This window comes from Castor canadensis, chromosome 9 (assembly GCF_047511655.1).
Source record: "Castor canadensis chromosome 9, mCasCan1.hap1v2, whole genome shotgun sequence".
Taxonomy (NCBI): Eukaryota; Metazoa; Chordata; class Mammalia; order Rodentia; family Castoridae; genus Castor; species Castor canadensis.
In genome coordinates, this window is record NC_133394.1 from 106,231,952 (window position 1) to 106,251,181 (window position 19,230).

Below are 19,230 nucleotides of genomic sequence, written 5' to 3' on the forward strand. Positions count from 1 at the left end.
TTAGTAGTAATATCACAACCACCAAAATTTATTTTTGGTTAGTGGTAAAATAATTATTTTAAGCACTATCATAGTTTCTTAAGTTTAAAGGAAGTACTATAATATAAAATAGTTGAACAATGCCACTTTGAATAACTTTAACAAAATAATTTACTTTTGTATTTTAAGAAAAGTCAGTAGGACATATTAAATTTACTGGAATAAGGGACAAATTCATTCAGATGAATTTGAATTATCTATTTTTATTGATAATTTTAATAGCAATAATTAGTAATGGATTCCACAGGAATAAAACTATGTGTCTATATGATATTATTTTAGATTTTACATTGTAAAAATTTTGTTTTAATAATTTTTTTTCTTGCTATGCAGCCCAGGCTGACAATGAACTTGTGATCCTCCTGCCTCAGCCTCACAAGTGCTAGGATTACAGGTGTGTAACACCATATTCAGCTGATTTAATATTTTTTCATGAAATGTTTCATCTTTTTTTTTTTTGGATGATGAGAAGGCAGATAATGAATTAGGGAAACCCCCAAAACAGTAAACAAAATGTGATCCAAACTTATTACTTATTTAAAAACAATTCTGTGTAAGATAAATAATGTAGAGTACATTTAATTTGCAGATATGGTACAAATCTTCATTTAACATCATTTAAAATTTACTAATATGGCAGCACACTTTAAATGTTACTAATGACATATTTACTTATCACTTGAGTTATGAAAAATAAAGAGAACAAAATAATAAAACAAGACTTTATAAGGCCTGCTAAATTGTTCTGCCAAACCACATCAGCTGCACTGTAATGTATGACTCATAGAGCACTACAGTGGAACAGGACTTTGACAAATAAGAGACAATATGGAGAGAGTGACCCTGAAAAAGGCCTCAGAACTGTCTCGTACTGATAGTTTTGTTTTGTTAGGGAAATGGAAGACCAATAGAAAATAACATGACTACTTTCAAGTCCTTAAAGGATTGTCAAGAGACACCAAGAGAATGCTTTGCTCTTCTTTGCTCTAGGGGCAAACCTGAGCATCACAGCCATAGAACAAATGGGATTTCAACAATAGAATCATGAGATCATGAGGTGGGAAGGGCCTCATTATCAGAAACAATTCAGCCTAGGCTTACACAATCTCAGCAATGGTGTAAAGAGGACTTAATGAGCTCTTTCCCTCCTGATTCTAAAAGCCTGTGATTCATAGACATTCAGGCTTTAAGAAACTTGATGGAATTGAAAGATCGCTGAATTATTTCCTCATACCAGCAAACATCTTGAGTAGATTCCAAAGTTATTTTCCAATTAATGACTCCAATATTATTGAAATAACTAAAAACCATTCTTTGATTCTTGGTAAGTCACATGGGAGGCTGAGATGATTTGAGATATTCCAGTGGTCATGTTGCAGTAAATGTGCTTATCTGAAATGATGCATTCACACCAAGTTTATATGCTCACATTACTAATCTTTTACCCCTGACTGGGGGAGGGGAGGAAGTGCTCAAAGATGCCCACAAAGGGTAATAGAAATTTTATTCAATATTGTTACTCTATCCTGTTAAACATGAAGGAACCATGGCAGTCTGTATTATGGTGAATTTTCTGTTAAATATAATTTTAAGTAAGTGAGTCATTAACTGGGATTTTTCTTTTATAACACATTTCAATAAATGTTATGGTCTCTTTATAGATATAGGATATCTAAAAAGTTTTGTACATAGAGAAGGAAAAAACAAGTTCAAATATTTATATTGTAAGTTTTTTTTTTTAAATCTATGCTTCTTTGCTTGAGATGCAATTAAATTTTTATATCATGTCCAGCTGGAGGATATACAGAGGAACCATCTTCAAAAGTCTTCTGTATCTTGTAGCCACAGTAGAAAAAGCATTTTGTTACCTGCCTGGTCCAGCTCATACAGACAATGGCAGAGCTAAGGTAGAACATGAACAGCTACTGTCCACATCACCCATTTTTCTAACCCTGCTAGTTCAACTTGATATTCTTGAAAGTTAATCTAATGCTTTCATCAATACCAATGCTTTGTGTGCAGAACAGACTTTATGATATAACAAAGATTTATTTTCTCAGTCTTATAACATTAGGAGTACTGAATCAAGTGTTCCTTTATCTTACTTACCTTAGACAAATAAGTATTTAACATAGAAGTAAAAAAAAAAACAAGAAAAGTACTGACAAACCACAATATATTTTATAACAGTACGAACAAACATATTGATGAACCAAGCGTTTATCAGAAGGATTACATTTCTTACTAAGGAAAACCTAAGGAAAATGGAAAATAAAAGCACCAAGAGAGGTGGAATGCAAAAGGAGTCTGTGTGTCTGCTTCCAAAACAAAGAAAAGGCAGGTGAAAGGAAAATAGAATGTGCCCATAAAAGCTACATAAAATGGGACTCTCACTTGAAAAAAATCAAGATAAACTCCAGCACACCTTGTGTGTTGTACATGCTGACAGAAGGGTTGTTACAGACTGCCGGTTCCCCAAGCAATGTATTATAGGGATTGTTAGTACCATGCGGACGAAGCAGAGCATTGCTTATAAGATGATTAGCCATGGCTCCTGGAGCAGCCCCATAGAAAGACAGAGAAAAAAAAAGGTCAATCAGGCAAATGTGTTTGAAAAAAAGAAAAGAAACATTTAGAATGACAACAGTTGATATAGTCCTGATTACAGGCAGGCAGCTAATTAGACTAAGAAACTATTGGCCACTAGAACACACATTTCCAACAATGCACACATTTGAATTAATGGGAAAGAAAGAAAATGATTTACAGTGCTGATTCAGTCACAATTAGGGTGCTCTCTTTCCCAAGGTTTATGCAAGAATATATTCCCATGCTTGCTAAAAATAAAAATAAGCCAAATCCAATCATTCGTACAAACAAAACACAAAACAAACACTGGGGAAATAAAAAGGTTAAAATGTGAAAAGAAAGGCTAAAATTAAAGAAACAATCCCTCATTTACAGAAACCTTTGAGCTGTTTCCAATGAAAGTAAAAAAGAATAAAAGGCAACATTTATGACAAAACACCCAATTTGGAGAGCAGTTGTTGACACAACAGAAGAATTTGACACTTTTTGAAATTCTATGAAGAATTATTAAAATTGAAGTAAGATCATATGTAATCACTCATTAGTACACCATAATAAGCGTACTAATTTGGTGATCATACAAATATGATAAAAAATTGTATAGATATTATTCTTAAATATTTTGAACAAAATATCAACTTTATGATATCATGCAATATACATTTATACATATAATTCCATTTTCCATTTTCCAACTGGTTGTTTGAAGTTTGGCATAGTAAAGTAACAAACTTAAATTCTCTCATCTTTTCTGAACAAATATTCTTAGTTTCTAATAAACTATTAGTGTGACTTGCAACCTCCCACCCTCTTAAGTCATTCAACCAAGGCAGGAAAGATTAGAGGGAGAGTTTTATAAATATATTTAGGTCATGTATAAAATGACAAGTGGAATTGTTTATTTATGTTATGTGATAAAGGAAGGAAATGTGACTAAGGAAATGGAAATACAAATTGTATAAAGAGTCAGGTTGAGTGCACAGGTATAAGTTATTAAATTATATATTATACATTATGCATATATATATGGATGAAAATACCAGCTATAGACTAGGAGAAAATATTTGCCAACACATTTACAAATATTTGTGATTAACCAAAGAGCTAGTATCTATTTAGACTATGAATACACTCTCAAAAGTGAATGTAAAAGGGGAAGTGTTGTGGGGGGGAACCAGGGTGAAAACAGAAGACAATAGTGGGAACAAATGTGATCAAAGTGCATTATATGCATGTATGAAACCAGACTAATGAGACCGATTAAAATTGTATATAAAGCGGGGGGCAAGGGAGGTAAGAAAGAGTAATAGAGGAGATGAGTGTGATCTAACTACATTGTATGCATGTATAGAGAATGAAAGCCCTTGTGCAATTAATATATGTTAATAAAAAAGAAAAGTCAATACAAGAAAAGATAAGTCAGCCCTAAAATCAAGCAAAAGTCAGTTAGAAACTGGTTCAAAGGTATGAATAAACATTTCATGGGAAAGGATACATGGATGGCAAGTAAGCTGATGGAAAGAATTGCTATTAGCCATTAGGGAAATACAGGTGAAAACCACAATGAGATAACACTACATATATAAAATAAAAGTGGTGTCAACAGTAAATGCTGGCAAGCAAGCACAGAAAACTGGATTGATTAGTCATACTTTGCTGGTGGGAATGTAAAATAACTGTAGTGACTCTGGAAAAGAGTTTAGCAGTCTCCCATAAAACTAAACATAAAATATAAGATCACCTTACCATTCAGCAGCTGTGCTCTTAGACATTTATCAGAGAAATGGAAATTCATGTTCACACAAAAATTTTTACATGAATGTCCACAGCAGCTCTATTTGTAATAGTACCAAACTGGAAACAACTTAAATTTCCTTCAACTGGTGAATGGTCAAACACTGTAGTATATACACACCAGAGAACACTCCACAATCAAGAGGAACAAGTTACGGGACACTTTCAAACCTATATGAATCTCTAAAGAATTATAATGAGAATGAAAAGCCAATCCCAAAATGTTGCACACTATATAACTGTGTGTGTATGTGTGTGTGCATGTATATATATATATACATATATATATGTATATATATATATACATGCACACATATATATAAGCATTCTTGAAATGACAATTACAGAAATGGGGAACAGATTAGTGGCTGCCAGGGGTTAAAGATGGACATGGTTGTAACTAGGAATTGCTGTAAAAGAATAGTACATGGTATCCTGTGGTGACAGAAATACAAAACTAACTCTTCTGTATTCTTGAATATGATGGTGGGTATGTGAGCCTACTTTATGAATGAAACTGCATAGAAGTAAACAATACTCACACAAATACAATTAACAATGAATGAGAAATCTGAACATCACTGGTGGATCTTGTCAAGATTAACAACCTGGTTATGATACTGCAGAATAGTTTCATAAGATATTGAAGGAAACCAGATAAAGAGTGCATGATCTCTTGGTAGTATTTTGTACAATGGAATATGAATTATAATTGACTCAAAATAAAAAGTAACCTGTATTGAATTAATGAGAAATTTAGTTACTCATATAAAATATTTTAATAAAATAAGAGAATATGTGGCAATAGTAGTATTAATATTTTAACTCTTTGACATAGTAATTAGTCAACTAACAAATATTTTAACATCAAAATTGAGAAGGTGAAAACCTTTTAATTTATAGGACAACAGAGCTTGTCAAATAGCTGGGATTGGAAAGCACCAGTTCTTTCAGGAAATCACATGCTTGCATTGTATATCGTGGAAACACTTAGCATAGAACTAACACAATATGTTTCACTCACTAAGTACTAAATATTTGCTGAAGTTGTACCACATACACGTTTAAGTGTTCTTATGCAGTGCAATCTTCTACCAATCATATAATGAATGGGTCTATCAGAATATTACTGTCCATTGATGAATCTCATATATTAGATATTTATCTTAAAAAGTTAAAAAGAATTTATTACAGTGCCTTTCAGGTAAAGAATGGAAAATCACATTTCTTAAACATGTTTTTTGTTATACAAATTTGAGATTGAGACAGGGTTTACTCTATGAAACAGTTAAAAAAACAAATTACATGTAAATTATACTACCTAATATTCACTATTCTTTTTTTTTCAAGTAAAAAGGAAAGTATTCTAAATCAAATAATTACTATCTAGATTTACTCTAAATAAGCATTGAAATAGAAAAATGAAAGGTATAAAAAAAAAAGAAAATGAAAGGTATAACTTAAAATGAACTAGTGTAATAACCTTAAAAACGGAGAATCATTCAAAGTTTTTGCATTGCCAAAAAAACTAGAAAAGAGGTAAGATCTTCATGCCTGACTTATATCTGCATCTCTAAACATTTCTCTTTATTATTGTACATTATCTAATTTAAATTAATTGGTAAACAAGCAATAAAGTGAGAATACTGCAAGCCACTTTCCCCTTACTTTATGCAGTTTATAATCTAAAAATATATAATTTCTTCTGCATTGGTGCAAAAGAAGACAATTTGTGCTTTACAATAAAGAAATAATTAGGAATAATCAAGTATAAGCAAGAAACTGTGGCTCAATATTTTAGTTTCTTTGTTTATCATTCAGTTTATTAAAAAGCCAAGGCTATAAGGGGAAAATGGCTAATCATAAAAAAGGAGAAGTTTCATAAAAGAATTTGAATGAAACTATTAAAGTTTTTACACATAATCTATCTGGTTGTATCTTTCCTTGCATAAAGCTCCTTTTTAGTGTTTTTTTTAAATTTTTGAATGTACTTTAAAGTACTTTTGGTTAGTGATATTGTTAATTTAGGAAGAAAGACTCAGTTCTAAAGTTGATTTTATTTTTATTTTCTTTATTCCATACTTTTTTATTCAATTCCTGCTAAGATGGAAAGGCTCACAATGGTGGAAATTCTGTTGGTATACATCTAGGTGATGTGACACAATGTTGGCAACATGGAACAGTATTCAGTTTCAGCCTATGGCTTCTGAGGTAGGTTGCTTCCTCAAGTCTTGGTGCAGTCTAGAACCAGTTACTGATCTGTGCTATAATGAATGACATGCAGTCATATTGAGGGAGCTACTGTTTATACTACATCCACATAAACACATGTAAAAGTAATTTAAAACTTTTAAACACAATGAACATCCTTCCTCATTAGGGACCCTTTCCCTGATATTAGGGCTCTTTCCTAGCATTAGGGACCTTTTCCTGGTAAAATGAAAGAATCACTACTTAAAATTCAGTTGCTTTTTTTACTGTCTTATCACTTACTATTATACCTCATACATCATTGGAAACCAACTTTAGTCCTATAAATGTAGAGTTATAATTCAAGTGTGGGCTTCGGCAACAAGAACAAGAGTTGTTGGAAATGGAATTTGATGATTAATGTTTTATAGAGTATAAAGATGCAGATAAGCTCTATGGATTTAGTGGTATGAAAGTGCAGGAATATGTCTGACTCATGAAATAATTACCCCTTCTTTGATTCACTTAGGCCAGTCATTGCTTAGAGTGACTTCAAAAGGTCCTTCTTCCCATCACCATTTCAAGCAGGTTTTTTAGAAGTAAAAAGTAAAAAGTAACACATCATTCCTCCAGTCCACACTCATAGTTAGACAGGTCAATTATACTTTTGATTGGTGGCACTGACCATGCAGAAAAAAACAAAAAAACCAGCTTGCTGCCAACAGCTTGCAGAGAACCTGTCTTCCTCCATCTTTTATGTGCAAAGGTATGTTTGTCTTTTCTCTATAGTTGCATTGCATTTCACTTGTCTATTCTAAAGTCTATCCTGTTTGCTTCTGGTTTGTTTCCCTAGTTGACATAGGTCATTTTGAAATCTGATACCATCTTCCAGGATTCTGTCTATCCTGTCTCTTCCTCTTCCCTCCAATTAACTTCTGATTTGTAAACTTCCCTTCTAACAGCTGTGAAATTGCTGAAGATTTACAAGAAGTTCTGTGTTTATAGACCATCTGTCACTGTTTTTTAGCTGGAAAGTTAGGCTTACTGGTTAGTCAGTTTGAAGACACAAATTAGTTGATCTTCAGGGCTAAGAGAGATATCTACATATGTGAAAAGAATGTTTTTGTGCTAGTTTTTTTACACTGGAATATCAACTCTAGGAAAATGGAGCACAGAGGCTTTCACCATTTTATACTAAGTGCCTCCAACAGTTTCTACAGCTCAATAAAAAACTGCCTATTCCATGAAGAATGCTACATGAAATTGATGCCATAGTGAAAATTTTAAATGAAAAGTCATTTTTTAAGTACTGTTAACATTTTTGAGTAGATTTTCTAAGAGTGCCAGTTCATCCATCTTTCCTTCTAATACTATATCAGGTCTTATACTATTGAAATTTTAAAAGCAGAAGTAAACATGATATAAGTATTTGGAGCTATGGAATGCTACCTGAATACTAACTGCAGATAATAACAATAATGCCTTAAACAAAACAGAAGCAAAACACTGACAATAAAGACAATGTTCTGACATTGAGAGGCCATGAGTGACAGCATTGTCTGGGCTACTTCATGTGATAGTTATAACTAAGGACTGAGAATGGAAGGCAGATCAGTATGCTTTGACTTTTATACTGTGACTGTAAAAAGCTCAAATTGGTGTCAAAAATGAAGTGTGTATTTAAAAATAGCTGTTTTTTTTAATACACAGATGCACTGTATTTCCATATTGTTCATTCTCTATCACTCTCTTTTATAGCTGTTTCTTAATTATCTAATTCCTTAAGTCTTGGCCATAGTCCACTCATACCTATTTTTTTTTCAGAAACAAGGGTTAGCTCTACTCAAACTGTGGAAAAGTAATGAAGACTGAATTCCAACATATGTGAATCATCAGTATAGCTGTCAACAGAGGACCAACCACCAAATCTTTTATTTCTGGTGCTAGTAAAATACAAAGCAAATAGGATTTTTATATTCCAAATTGAAAAGCTCAGAGAAGTTTTTCTGACAATGATTTAGAAAATCAGACCCTAAAGCCTCTGGAAAAGATTAAACAGTCATTTTAAGAAGGGTTTTTTTTTTTTTTCCTTTATTTGTACCTGAACATTGAAATTGATTCAATAGTTTCTGAATGAGTGACTTTTGAATGGAATAATAATGAATACACTCTTTTCAAATGTATGGTTTTTGCTATAAAACTGTGATATTTCTTATGACAATAAAGTCAATGTTCTGACATTGAGAGGCCCTGAATGACAGCATTGTCTGGGCTACTTCCATGTGATAGTTATAACTAAGGACTGAGAATGGAAGGCAGATCAGTATGCTTTGAAATTGTGAAACAAGAAATAGATCTGAAAAAAATGAAAGTTGAATCTCACTTGAACCTATATCATTCAGCAATGTGTTTCAAACTATTTCTTCTTGACAGCAAGCTAACAAAAGTTATTTAAGAGCTGAAAAGCTCTTAAAATAGCTTGAATTGTTAGTCTACACAGCCTCTCAAGACTTCATTCTTTTAAAAAAATGTGCTCCCATTTTTATTTGATCATATTGGATGACCAAAATGTTGTCATTTAAGAGCCTGATGATCTGATGAACCAACTGAATCTAATTCTTCTTTAGTAATCACAAAGCAATATGCCTTAATTTTCAACTTCTGCTTGTTTATAAATATGAAGGGTGGCAAATATTGTTTGCTTTATCCTAATAAAATAGTTTTATCCTGACTGTTCTTTCTCCTTTAATATATCTTACCCTACATACCATTCTCTTGTGGTCCTTTCTCCTTTGTGTTAGCACACATTTTTTAATGAAGTCATTATTAATATAACTCTGACTGATGTATATAAACCATAGTTACACATAAAACAGAGTTACCATTGAGTGATACATCTTTGCTTTTATCTTCAGACCTTAATTTTGGCCCATAATATAGCCTTCATTTTCTGTAAGTAAAAATTGTTTCTATCTAATGACAGCATTTTCTACAACACTTGAATACTACTGTGAAAGTCAAGAGCCCTTTTGCAGCAGTGATATGGAATCTAGGATCTTGTGAGATTCTTAAATTGCATGCAAAATGTTTTAACTATATGTTTGTGTGTTGAATTGTGCACACATGGATGCCTTTACTTCTTTACAGTGAAAAGGTCCCAAGGTTTTTATTACTTTCAAAAGTTAAGAAAGCTGGCACAAAGGAAAAAAGAGGAAAGTCTCCTTCTTTAGCTAGTAAAATATGATAAAAGCAAGAAAACTGGAAAAAGTTAATCAGAAGTATACAAAATGTATACTACGTGTGTAAGCTAACACCTAATCAACTGCAATAGAGAGTTCTAGAAAAATTAAAACTCAGAAAGTAGAACTGAGTAAGAGTTTAACATCAACTAATCTATCAATCATTTAGTACCTAATGAAAACACAAATACAGAGACTTTTAAAATTTACCCAAGGTCATACATGATTCCATTAATTTTACTTAAAAACATTTAAACATGACTTCCAGACATTTTTAGGATCCCCTCCTTCCAAAAATGTTTCAACATAATTTTATTAGTATCCTTCTAACTGTGCAGTAATTTTCCCCACGTACTTTTCAGTTATTTTTAATTTTCATATTTATATATTTATATAAAACAAGTAAACAAATAAAAATGAAAGTTGGTAGACAAAAGAGGCTTCCAGACCTATAGAGAAGCAATTCAAAGACATTGCTTACTTTAAATGTTTTCTTTCCTATTTTCTGCTTTTCTGTGTAACTTAATAATAGCATCAATCCCCCACACCAACACACACACACACACACACAGAGACAATACAACTAATGATTAGGTTAACTTTGTAGGGCTACTTTATGGAATAGAGACTACCACATGAAACAAGACAAAATCATTTGTTCAGAAAAAACACAATGAACTAATTTTAATTCAAACAATGAAATTACAGAATGTCAAAAAAGAACTACTTTGTTGAAAGTCAAGAGTTCTTTCATCATTTTTTTCTAAAGTCATAAATTGAAGAGCTGACATCTTGATTTATCACACTGTGCACTTGTAATAGCCAACAAGTTTGCTATTAAATTTTAACCAACCTGCCTATTAAATTTCATTCAAATGGTTTGGAGATACTTCAGCTTCTTTTAATAGCTAATTAATTCCCTGGTAATCTATTAATATGGATTTCAATGGCATTTTCTTTTCCAAAGTACAGAATGGGTTATTGTTAGTTCAAAAGAAGTATTCTGAATACTGAGGTCTTGCCTCTATTTTAATATATAAACTCAGAGCTTTTGAGTTGGGGATCCTGGAAATCACCTGTCCCAGTTCCCTTATTTTGTGGTATTGGCTTTATAAATAGCTTCTTGTGCAGAACAGTGAGTTTTTCTACAATAAATACTGAGAAGTCAAATTACTGGGTCATATTCTAGGCACATTTTCAATTTAGAACATATTGCTAAAATGCCATCAACTATGTTTGTACAAATTCACATTCTCTTGAGCAATGTAGATTTTTCAAATTATTGCAGACTTAGTACTGTTAAACTGAGATTCTTGCCAAGAAAATCTAGTATGAAGTGATGCTCTTGCTCCCACTACACTTTGTATTCCCGTTTCTAGAGACTGGATGATTTTTCATGTGTTCTTTTGGCCATAAGGGTTTTGTGTGTGCGTGTGTGCATGTTGTGTGTGTGTGTGTGTGTGTGTGTGTGTGTGAGAGACAGACAGAGTTGCCTGCTTTTATCTTTTACTCACACTTATCCTGAATTGTTGAAAGTTTACTTACTGGTTTGGTGACATTCTTTACATAATCTGGGCACTAACGTTTTGTTTGTTACAGTTACTGTTTACATCTTATCCCAGTACCTCAACTATTGTAAGTAGTTTTTAAATTCTGAGACAAACTTACTTATATTTTCCTTATAGTATATGATCTTTTTGTTTTTTAAAAAAACCTTCTTTTTATTACTTAAAACCTAAACTGATGTTTCTTCTAAAGATCTGAAAGTGTTACTTTTTTATTTGGTAATTTTCCATGATGTGCAACATACCTCTATCATGTTACAGATGAAGAAACTGCTGCCACTAAATACTGGGTGATGCCTTTCACATAAGGAGCAGAAAGAATGTTGCTCAGAGAGTTTAGATTTTCTGACTTTTTAAGCCGACCAGGGTAGAACTGGAACACTGAATTATTGGTAAAGCTTTGCCTTACAACTTGGTGTGAATGACAATACAGATGTGATAAACCTGTATCAATCATTCATTCATTTCTCAAGCTTGTCTTATGTGGTCAAGGCCCTATAATCTGGATATTTAGAATCTTTTTTTGTATATTTTTGCAGTATTGGGGTTTGAACTCAGGGTTTCATATTTGCAACTCATGCACTCTTACCACCTGAGCCATGCTGCAGCCCCTAGAATTCTTTATCATAATACTCAAAAGAGTATTGTCTCTGAAGATAACAGGTTAATTTTGCTTAGCCACAGACAAAATAGCAGTAAACCACAATTCTACTTAATTAATCAAGGGAATTTAACAAAAAAAATTATCTTCATCATTTAGTAGCTATTCAATTCATTATCTCTAAATAGACTTCTAATAATCTGTTAATTTTATACAGTCAATCTCCTAGTTATATTTATTTATAAATCACACATTGCTTGGACATTTTTTCCAGAGAACAGACTTCAGAACATGTGAAAATATAGCTATTTAATAATATAAAATAATTTACCAAAATAAAGAAAATCTAGCTTATGGCCATGCTTTTTTATATTGTGCAAATTACATGAGTTTAAATGCAGAAGTTCTGCCCTGATTAAAACTTATACTATAGAATGGAATCTATATATAAAAAAGTATGGTTGAAAAACTGGATGTGAGTTAAAACCAGGTTCCTATGAATAAAAAGATCATTGATAACTTTGTTCCAAGAATGCTTATTTTATTGTATGGTCATAATCAGCTCTTTGCTGTTTAGACTGAGGGTGATTCATGGAACATATTGTTTTTATTTTTCTAAGTTAAGATTGATTTTCTTACTTCATACTATATGTCCTCTCAAATATTTCTTAATTTGCCAATATTTTTTCTGGGGTTGTATATTACCTTGTAAGATTCTGTTGGGTAACTTGTTTGTTATGAACCATTCACATTCCTTATAAGGATATTTTACAAAGAAATCTTATTATGAAAATCATAAGAGCACATATCACATAAATGTTTACTTTTAAATGGAAGGCAGTGTATAAGACTGAGCTCCATAAAGTGTAAGCTCTTGCTTAAGAGAAGCTATTTTTATTGAATATTATATGGTTATTGAGAATGGCAAATAGATATCTGTTTATTCTACTAAGGCTTTTTTTTAGACATATGTCTCCCTTTCACATTAAAATATTTCATAGAATTTATTCCTACTTTCTTCAAAATAGTAGATAAAAATTAATATCATGTAGCTGTCAAAAAATTTATTTGAGATGGACATGGTGGCATATCCCTATAATCCCAGTATTTGGAGGCTGAGGCAGGAGGATTGCAAGTTCCTGACCAGTCTGGGCTACATAGCAAGACCATATCTAAAAAATAAAAAGAGTTTTAAAAAGAAAGAAAATTTGACCAAATGTTGATGGTGACTATGTGTTCACTTTTGACATTACTATATACATTGATGTTATCATAATCCTTATGCTTATACTATAATAGGAATATGATTTTCTAGATGAGAGGTACAATTCAATTTGTTTATTTATAACTTTTGAATTATCAGCTATTACATAGTATTTTTTTGGCAGGACTAGGATTTGAACTCAGTGCTTCATACTTGCAAAGCCAGCACTCTACTGCTAGAAATAGGCCTCCAGTTTACTTTGCTCTAGTTCTGGAAATGGGGCCTCACAAATTATTTTGCCAAGTTGGCCTCAAGCCAAAATCCAACCAAATCTCATCCTCCCAAGTAGCTAGGGTTACAGGCATGTCAGTGGTGCTTGGCTCACATTTTTGTTAAAACCAGAATTATCACATAGAAGTTATAGATTTAATTTATAATATTATCCTTTACATTTCTTTATATATATATATGTTTATTTATTTATATTTTTATTGCTGTGCTGGGTAGGAGTGCACTGTGGCATTTACAAAAGTTCCTACAATATATCAAACATATCATACTTCAGTGCACCCTTTTCACCATTCTCTTTTATCCCCCCTTTCCTCCCACTGCCACAATAGTTTCAACAGGTCTCATTTTTCCAATTACATACATGTGTACTCAGTATTTGCACTATATTCACTCTCCCACACCCTTACCCCATCTCCTCCCCGCTCCCACTATTAGCAACCCCCTGAGACAAGACCTGTTCTGCCCTCTTGTTATCCGATTTTATAAAAGAAAGAAAAAAAAAATGACATTTTTGCTTGTTCAAGATATCTACACAGGGAGTTTCAACTCAAATAGATTTCGTAGTTATTCCAGGCATTACTGTATTGTCCCAATAGGAAAGAATACAGCTTCAAGAACCATCTAACATAGAAGTACAAAGATCTGGGAAGAGCTGTATTATTGGTTCTATTATAAAATGAATACAGGCAGAAGATATTTGCCTGTTTTTAAAAAATAATCTTAATTGAAACACTCAGTCTTTTGCTGAAGTATAAAAAATTAAAATTGAAGAGAAAAAGGATCATATCAATAAAATACTTCAAAAGCTTCCAGGACACAGCCAAGATGCTCCACTACTGACGAATGGATTAAGAAAATGTGGTATTTATGCACAATGGAATTTTATACAGCCATGAAGAAGAATGAAATGTTATCATTTGCTGGTAAATGGATGGAATTGGAGAACATCATTCTGCGTGAGGTTAGCCTGGCCCAAAAGACCAAAAATCATATGTTCTCCTCATATGTGGACATTAGATCAAGGGCAAACACAACAAGGGAATTGGACTATGAGCACATGATAAAAGCTTTAGCACACAAGGAAGGGGTGAGGATAGGTAAGACACCTAAGAAACAAGATGGCATTTGTTGCCCTCAATGAAGAGAAACTAAAGCTGATACTTTGGGACAACTGAGGCCACTAGGAGAGGGGGACCAGGAACTAGAGAAAAGGTTAGTTCAAGAAGAATTAGCTTAGAAAGTAACACACATGCACAGGAAATCAATGCGAGTCAACTCCTTGTATAGCTATCCTTATCTCAACTGGCAAAAACCCTTGTTCCTTCCTATTATTGCTTATTCTCTCTCATCAAGAAAATTAGAGATAAGGGCAAAATAGTTTCTGCTGGGTAGCAAGGGGGTAGGGGTGGAGAGGGAGGGGGCGGGGAATAAAGGAGGGGGTGGGGGACCCAAACATTGTATGTACATATGAATAAAATAAAAATTTTAAAAAAAAGCTTCCAGGAAAGAAAAGAAGAATGATCACAAGGTTCATTTTGTAACCTAAGCTGTATTAATTACACAATAATGTATTTTAACGTTGTTCATGTCAAATAATTTTGCAACAGTAACATGTTATTTGTCTATACCTCTTCTTGTCTATTCACAGTTTTTAAAAGGTTTCTTTTACTACATAGGTAAGATGAATACTCTCTAAAGAACTGTTGAGAGCAAAATAAAGCAGAAACAAATGAATAATAAGTGAATGAGAAATAAAGGTGTGAATCTACATGTTACCTATTTTCCTTATTAGGTAATAAAACTAAGGTAACTTTAAAATATGACCGTAAAATAGCTTTATTGTAATATTTAGTACAAAATATTACAAAAAATGTTTAGTACAAAGCAAAAAAATTGTCATTATATGAAAAGAATGAGTATTTTGTTGTCTTGAGTATGACTTTGTGGTCATCTAGATTTTGACCTTACTAGTCATATGATCATGGACAAGTAGTTACTTTATCTACCAAGAAAGCTAGTTTCTTCTCAGATCTAAGGATAATGGATAATGATTAATGAACCATGTTTTAATATATAAATGACATATATATACCCAAAAAAAGAAATTCCAAATTTATTAGGAATGAGTATTGGTGAATTTTGCTTATTAATTTGATTGGATTGATAGACACCTAGGAGATTAGTAAAGCACACCTCTGGGTGTGTCTGTGAGGGTGTTTCAAGAGACAATTGGATCATGACCACCCTGATCTAATCAATGGCTTACTCCACTGATAGATTCAAATTTGAATTGATTATTAGGGGGTGGTAGATTGTGGAAGGTGGAGTCTAGTTGGAAGAAGAAAATCACTGGGGGTGTGCCTTTAAGGGATACCCCCTGGCTCCTTCCTGTCTCCTCTGTGCTTCCTGGCTGTCCTCTGTGATGTTTCTATCTTCCCATAGTCCTAAAAGCAGCAGAGCCAGCTGACAGCATTGAAACCTCAAGTCATAAGCCAAAATAAATTGCTCCTCCATAAAGTTGTTTCTCACATCAACAGAAAACCATCACAGAACTATAGTCATATTATGTTCTTTAATGAAGAGAATGCCAGCAATTCCTGTGTTACTGTGTCATAGTCTTCACATGTAGCTCTAAAAAAGATAATTTTTGAAAAATTACATCCTCAGTAAATTATTCTAAAAGTAGTAATATTTCAAGGCTAAGTGAGAAAGCTCTGAAGTACTTATATTTAGGATTTATCAAAGTATCTCATTGTAGCTTGTTTGATTTATAATATAGGTAAGAAATATAAAGCAAGAAGTTAATAAACCATTAGAATGAGCACTATGTTGATAAAGAACTCTCTTTGTAAAGGGATATGTGAAAGCTTTAAGTAAATGCTGTAATAGATACAAATCAAGTTTATTATCACATAGTTGACTGTGAGAGACTAGATTTTTTGAAGAACTCACAATAGAGAGACAAAGTTGAAAGCAAAGCATAAATAAGAAGGAGCTGCTGAGGAGGCATTTGAAAGTTTTCCTTTTTCAGTTCTGACAACAATCCATAGCAAGAACCTTTGACCATTATTGACTAGAAATCGATATATCAATATTAATCAATATCTAATAGTTTTCCTTTTGTGTCTTGAATGGAGAATCCATTCTGAACATGATTTGGCCTTCTTGGGTAAGGCATCAGAATATTAATAACATAAGTTATCTATCTGACTGAGCATCTCACTTAAAATCTGTACCTATGCTGCATTTGGTTATTAAACTCTTTTCCCTAATGCAGTTGTCACGATCTTATTGTATTCTTTTTCTGCCTATGGCTTATTGATGTCATGTACAAAGGACAGAAATTAGCGTAGAATGTATTCACTTGCACATCAAGAATACAAAAGATAACCAGGCTCTGGTGGTTCATGCCTGTAATCCTAGCTACTCAGGAGGCAGAGACCAGGAGGATCGAGACCAACTCCAAGCAAAATAGTCTGCAAGACCCTACCTTGAAAATACACAACACAAAACAGGCTCAAATGGTAGAGCACCTGCCTATCAAGCACAAGAAACCCCAGTCCTGGAAAGAAAAAATAAAAGAATATACAGGACAAAAATGCTAGCCATAAATATAATGGTGGATCTCAAAAGAAAATTTTATTCATGCCATAACATACTTGCATTCACATCATCATAATGCTTGCATATAACAAAAAATGGTTTGTTATATGTGCTACTCTGATTTGTGAAGCTCCACAAGAACTATAGGTATATTATTAATGATTTTTGCAAATATCACAAGTAGATATCGACTTAGGAACTGGTTAATATTTTAAATGAGTGATTTTAGGATCCTTCAGAACAGCAAGGATTTCAGGCAATATGGCATATTTTATGCATATAAATTTTATTTACTGACATTAATAAAGTGCACTGAGTGGTTATACATGTTTATCCTAGTAGATTAAGTTTATATAAATCATTAATTGCAGTCAAAAGACTTACATTTTTTCATTTGCATTTCTATTTAAAAACATAAAAAAATGTTTAGAAGCTTGAATATTAATGAGGTGGCAGGTGATTTATTGTCAAGTTTCTTCTACTTCAGTGACCAACCTCTTGGGAAAGACAATGCAGGCTCTAAGAAGACATCATCATCTAGCAACATCCCTACTCTGATGCATAACTGGTTATTTAGCAGGGCCGTCTGAATTGAACTAGTGTTCTCTAAGCTTCTGAAGGGTAGGACAAGGTTTGGAAGAAAAGAGAAGACAGTTTTTGCTTATATCATTATCTAAAGAAGGAAAAAAAGAAATATGTTATCTTTATTTCTTTGATGCTAAAATATGATTTGAAACAGATCAAAAGTAGAAATTACAAATAGGCAGATGTATTTTGCATGTAATTTCTAATTTATAAAAGATGATTCAGTTTTATCAGTTTATTCTTTTTTGTTAGCCTGAAGGGTAGCATCATCTTAGGTAAATTATTATTTGTTTTATTTGGCATTGGGGTAACCTCATTCCTCCCACCTATTTCTGGAAAATAAAAAGAAAAGAAACCTTCAGTGGTGAATGATGAATTTTAATATATTATTCCTTGAGAGCACTGGCAAGGATAAGTTTTTACTTGTCAGAAAATACAAGTAAACCTCTGAATAAAATAATAATAGTTCTTATTATGTTCTAGGCACTACTGTAAGCAATTCACATGTTAACTTTTTTCTTCTCAAAGACCTTCTTAAGTTGGTACCATTTATATCCTTGTTGTGTAGACCCTGAAAAGCTAACCAATTTCCCAAAAGTCACTAATTGAAACTCAGTGTCCAGTCTTGGAACTACTGTGCAAAACTAGAAGTAAGCTGGCTACTTGCAAATGACTATTTGATAGCAACATCTCTCCTTTTGCATAAGCAATGTTATTAACAGGTAAGGTCACCTTTTATTAGTTTTGCCAGTAGCTGAGAGCCAAAAATTTACCCTTAAAAATCTATGAAAATAAATGCATTGTCATAGGCCATCGAGAATATTTGTGGAGTTTAATACAAATCTGAGCCCTGTAAAGAGAATCTACCAGCATTAATAAGTGCTACATACCTGAAGATAAGTCTTCAGATATAAGCCTAAACATGGCTTAAATAAATATAGCCTTACTTGCCAAGTCTCTATACAAAAACTTTTTATCACATTAATTTATGAGATTAAATTTATGAGATAAATGGACAAAATAGAGGATGGAGGTTAGGGAGAAATAAAAACCCATTGTTCCAGAAGAAGCATCTTCTTATTAATTCAGAGGGAATAACTCTGGGCTGGGGTGGTGATGGAGACACATTTTTTTATAATTCACAAAAAGATATTTTGTAGACAGGAGCTACCTAGCAAAACTTGATTGTAAACAAAAATTTCTGGCTACATTCTAACTAATTAAATAAAAGGGAAATGGCAAACCCAATTATAATATTTATGATGAGATAAGCCAAGTAAAATCTAATTTCAGAAGACATCCTAATTTCTATTTTAGATCTGGAATAAAATGAAATGCTTAACAATTAACTCAAGTGACAAGGAAGTTTCTTAGCATATGCATCATTTTTGACACCATGGTTTTTTTCGTGGTACTGGGGTTTGAACTCAGGGCCTCATGTTTGCTAGCCAGGTGCTCTACCACTTGAGCCATTCCACACAGCCATATGCATCATTTTTGAGTCTAATTCAAGCTTTAGAGATATTGTCT

General features: G+C 32.7%; 1 protein-coding gene across 43 annotated transcripts in view; it reads right to left on the reverse strand.

Annotated features, from left to right (window-relative positions):
* The window catches only part of Adgrl3 (adhesion G protein-coupled receptor L3), a 1,316,738-nt gene that overhangs the window by 552,858 nt on the left and 744,650 nt on the right, over positions 1 to 19,230 (reverse strand). For 26 of the 43 annotated variants that reach the window (XM_074042133.1, XM_074042137.1, XM_074042139.1 and 23 more), the window contains one exon: positions 2,465 to 2,593. The exons of the other annotated variants lie outside the window; for them this stretch is intronic. In XM_074042133.1, the coding sequence (XP_073898234.1) occupies positions 2,465 to 2,593 (129 nt within the window). The remainder of the gene's footprint in view (positions 1 to 2,464; positions 2,594 to 19,230) is intronic. 43 annotated transcript variants of the gene reach the window in all.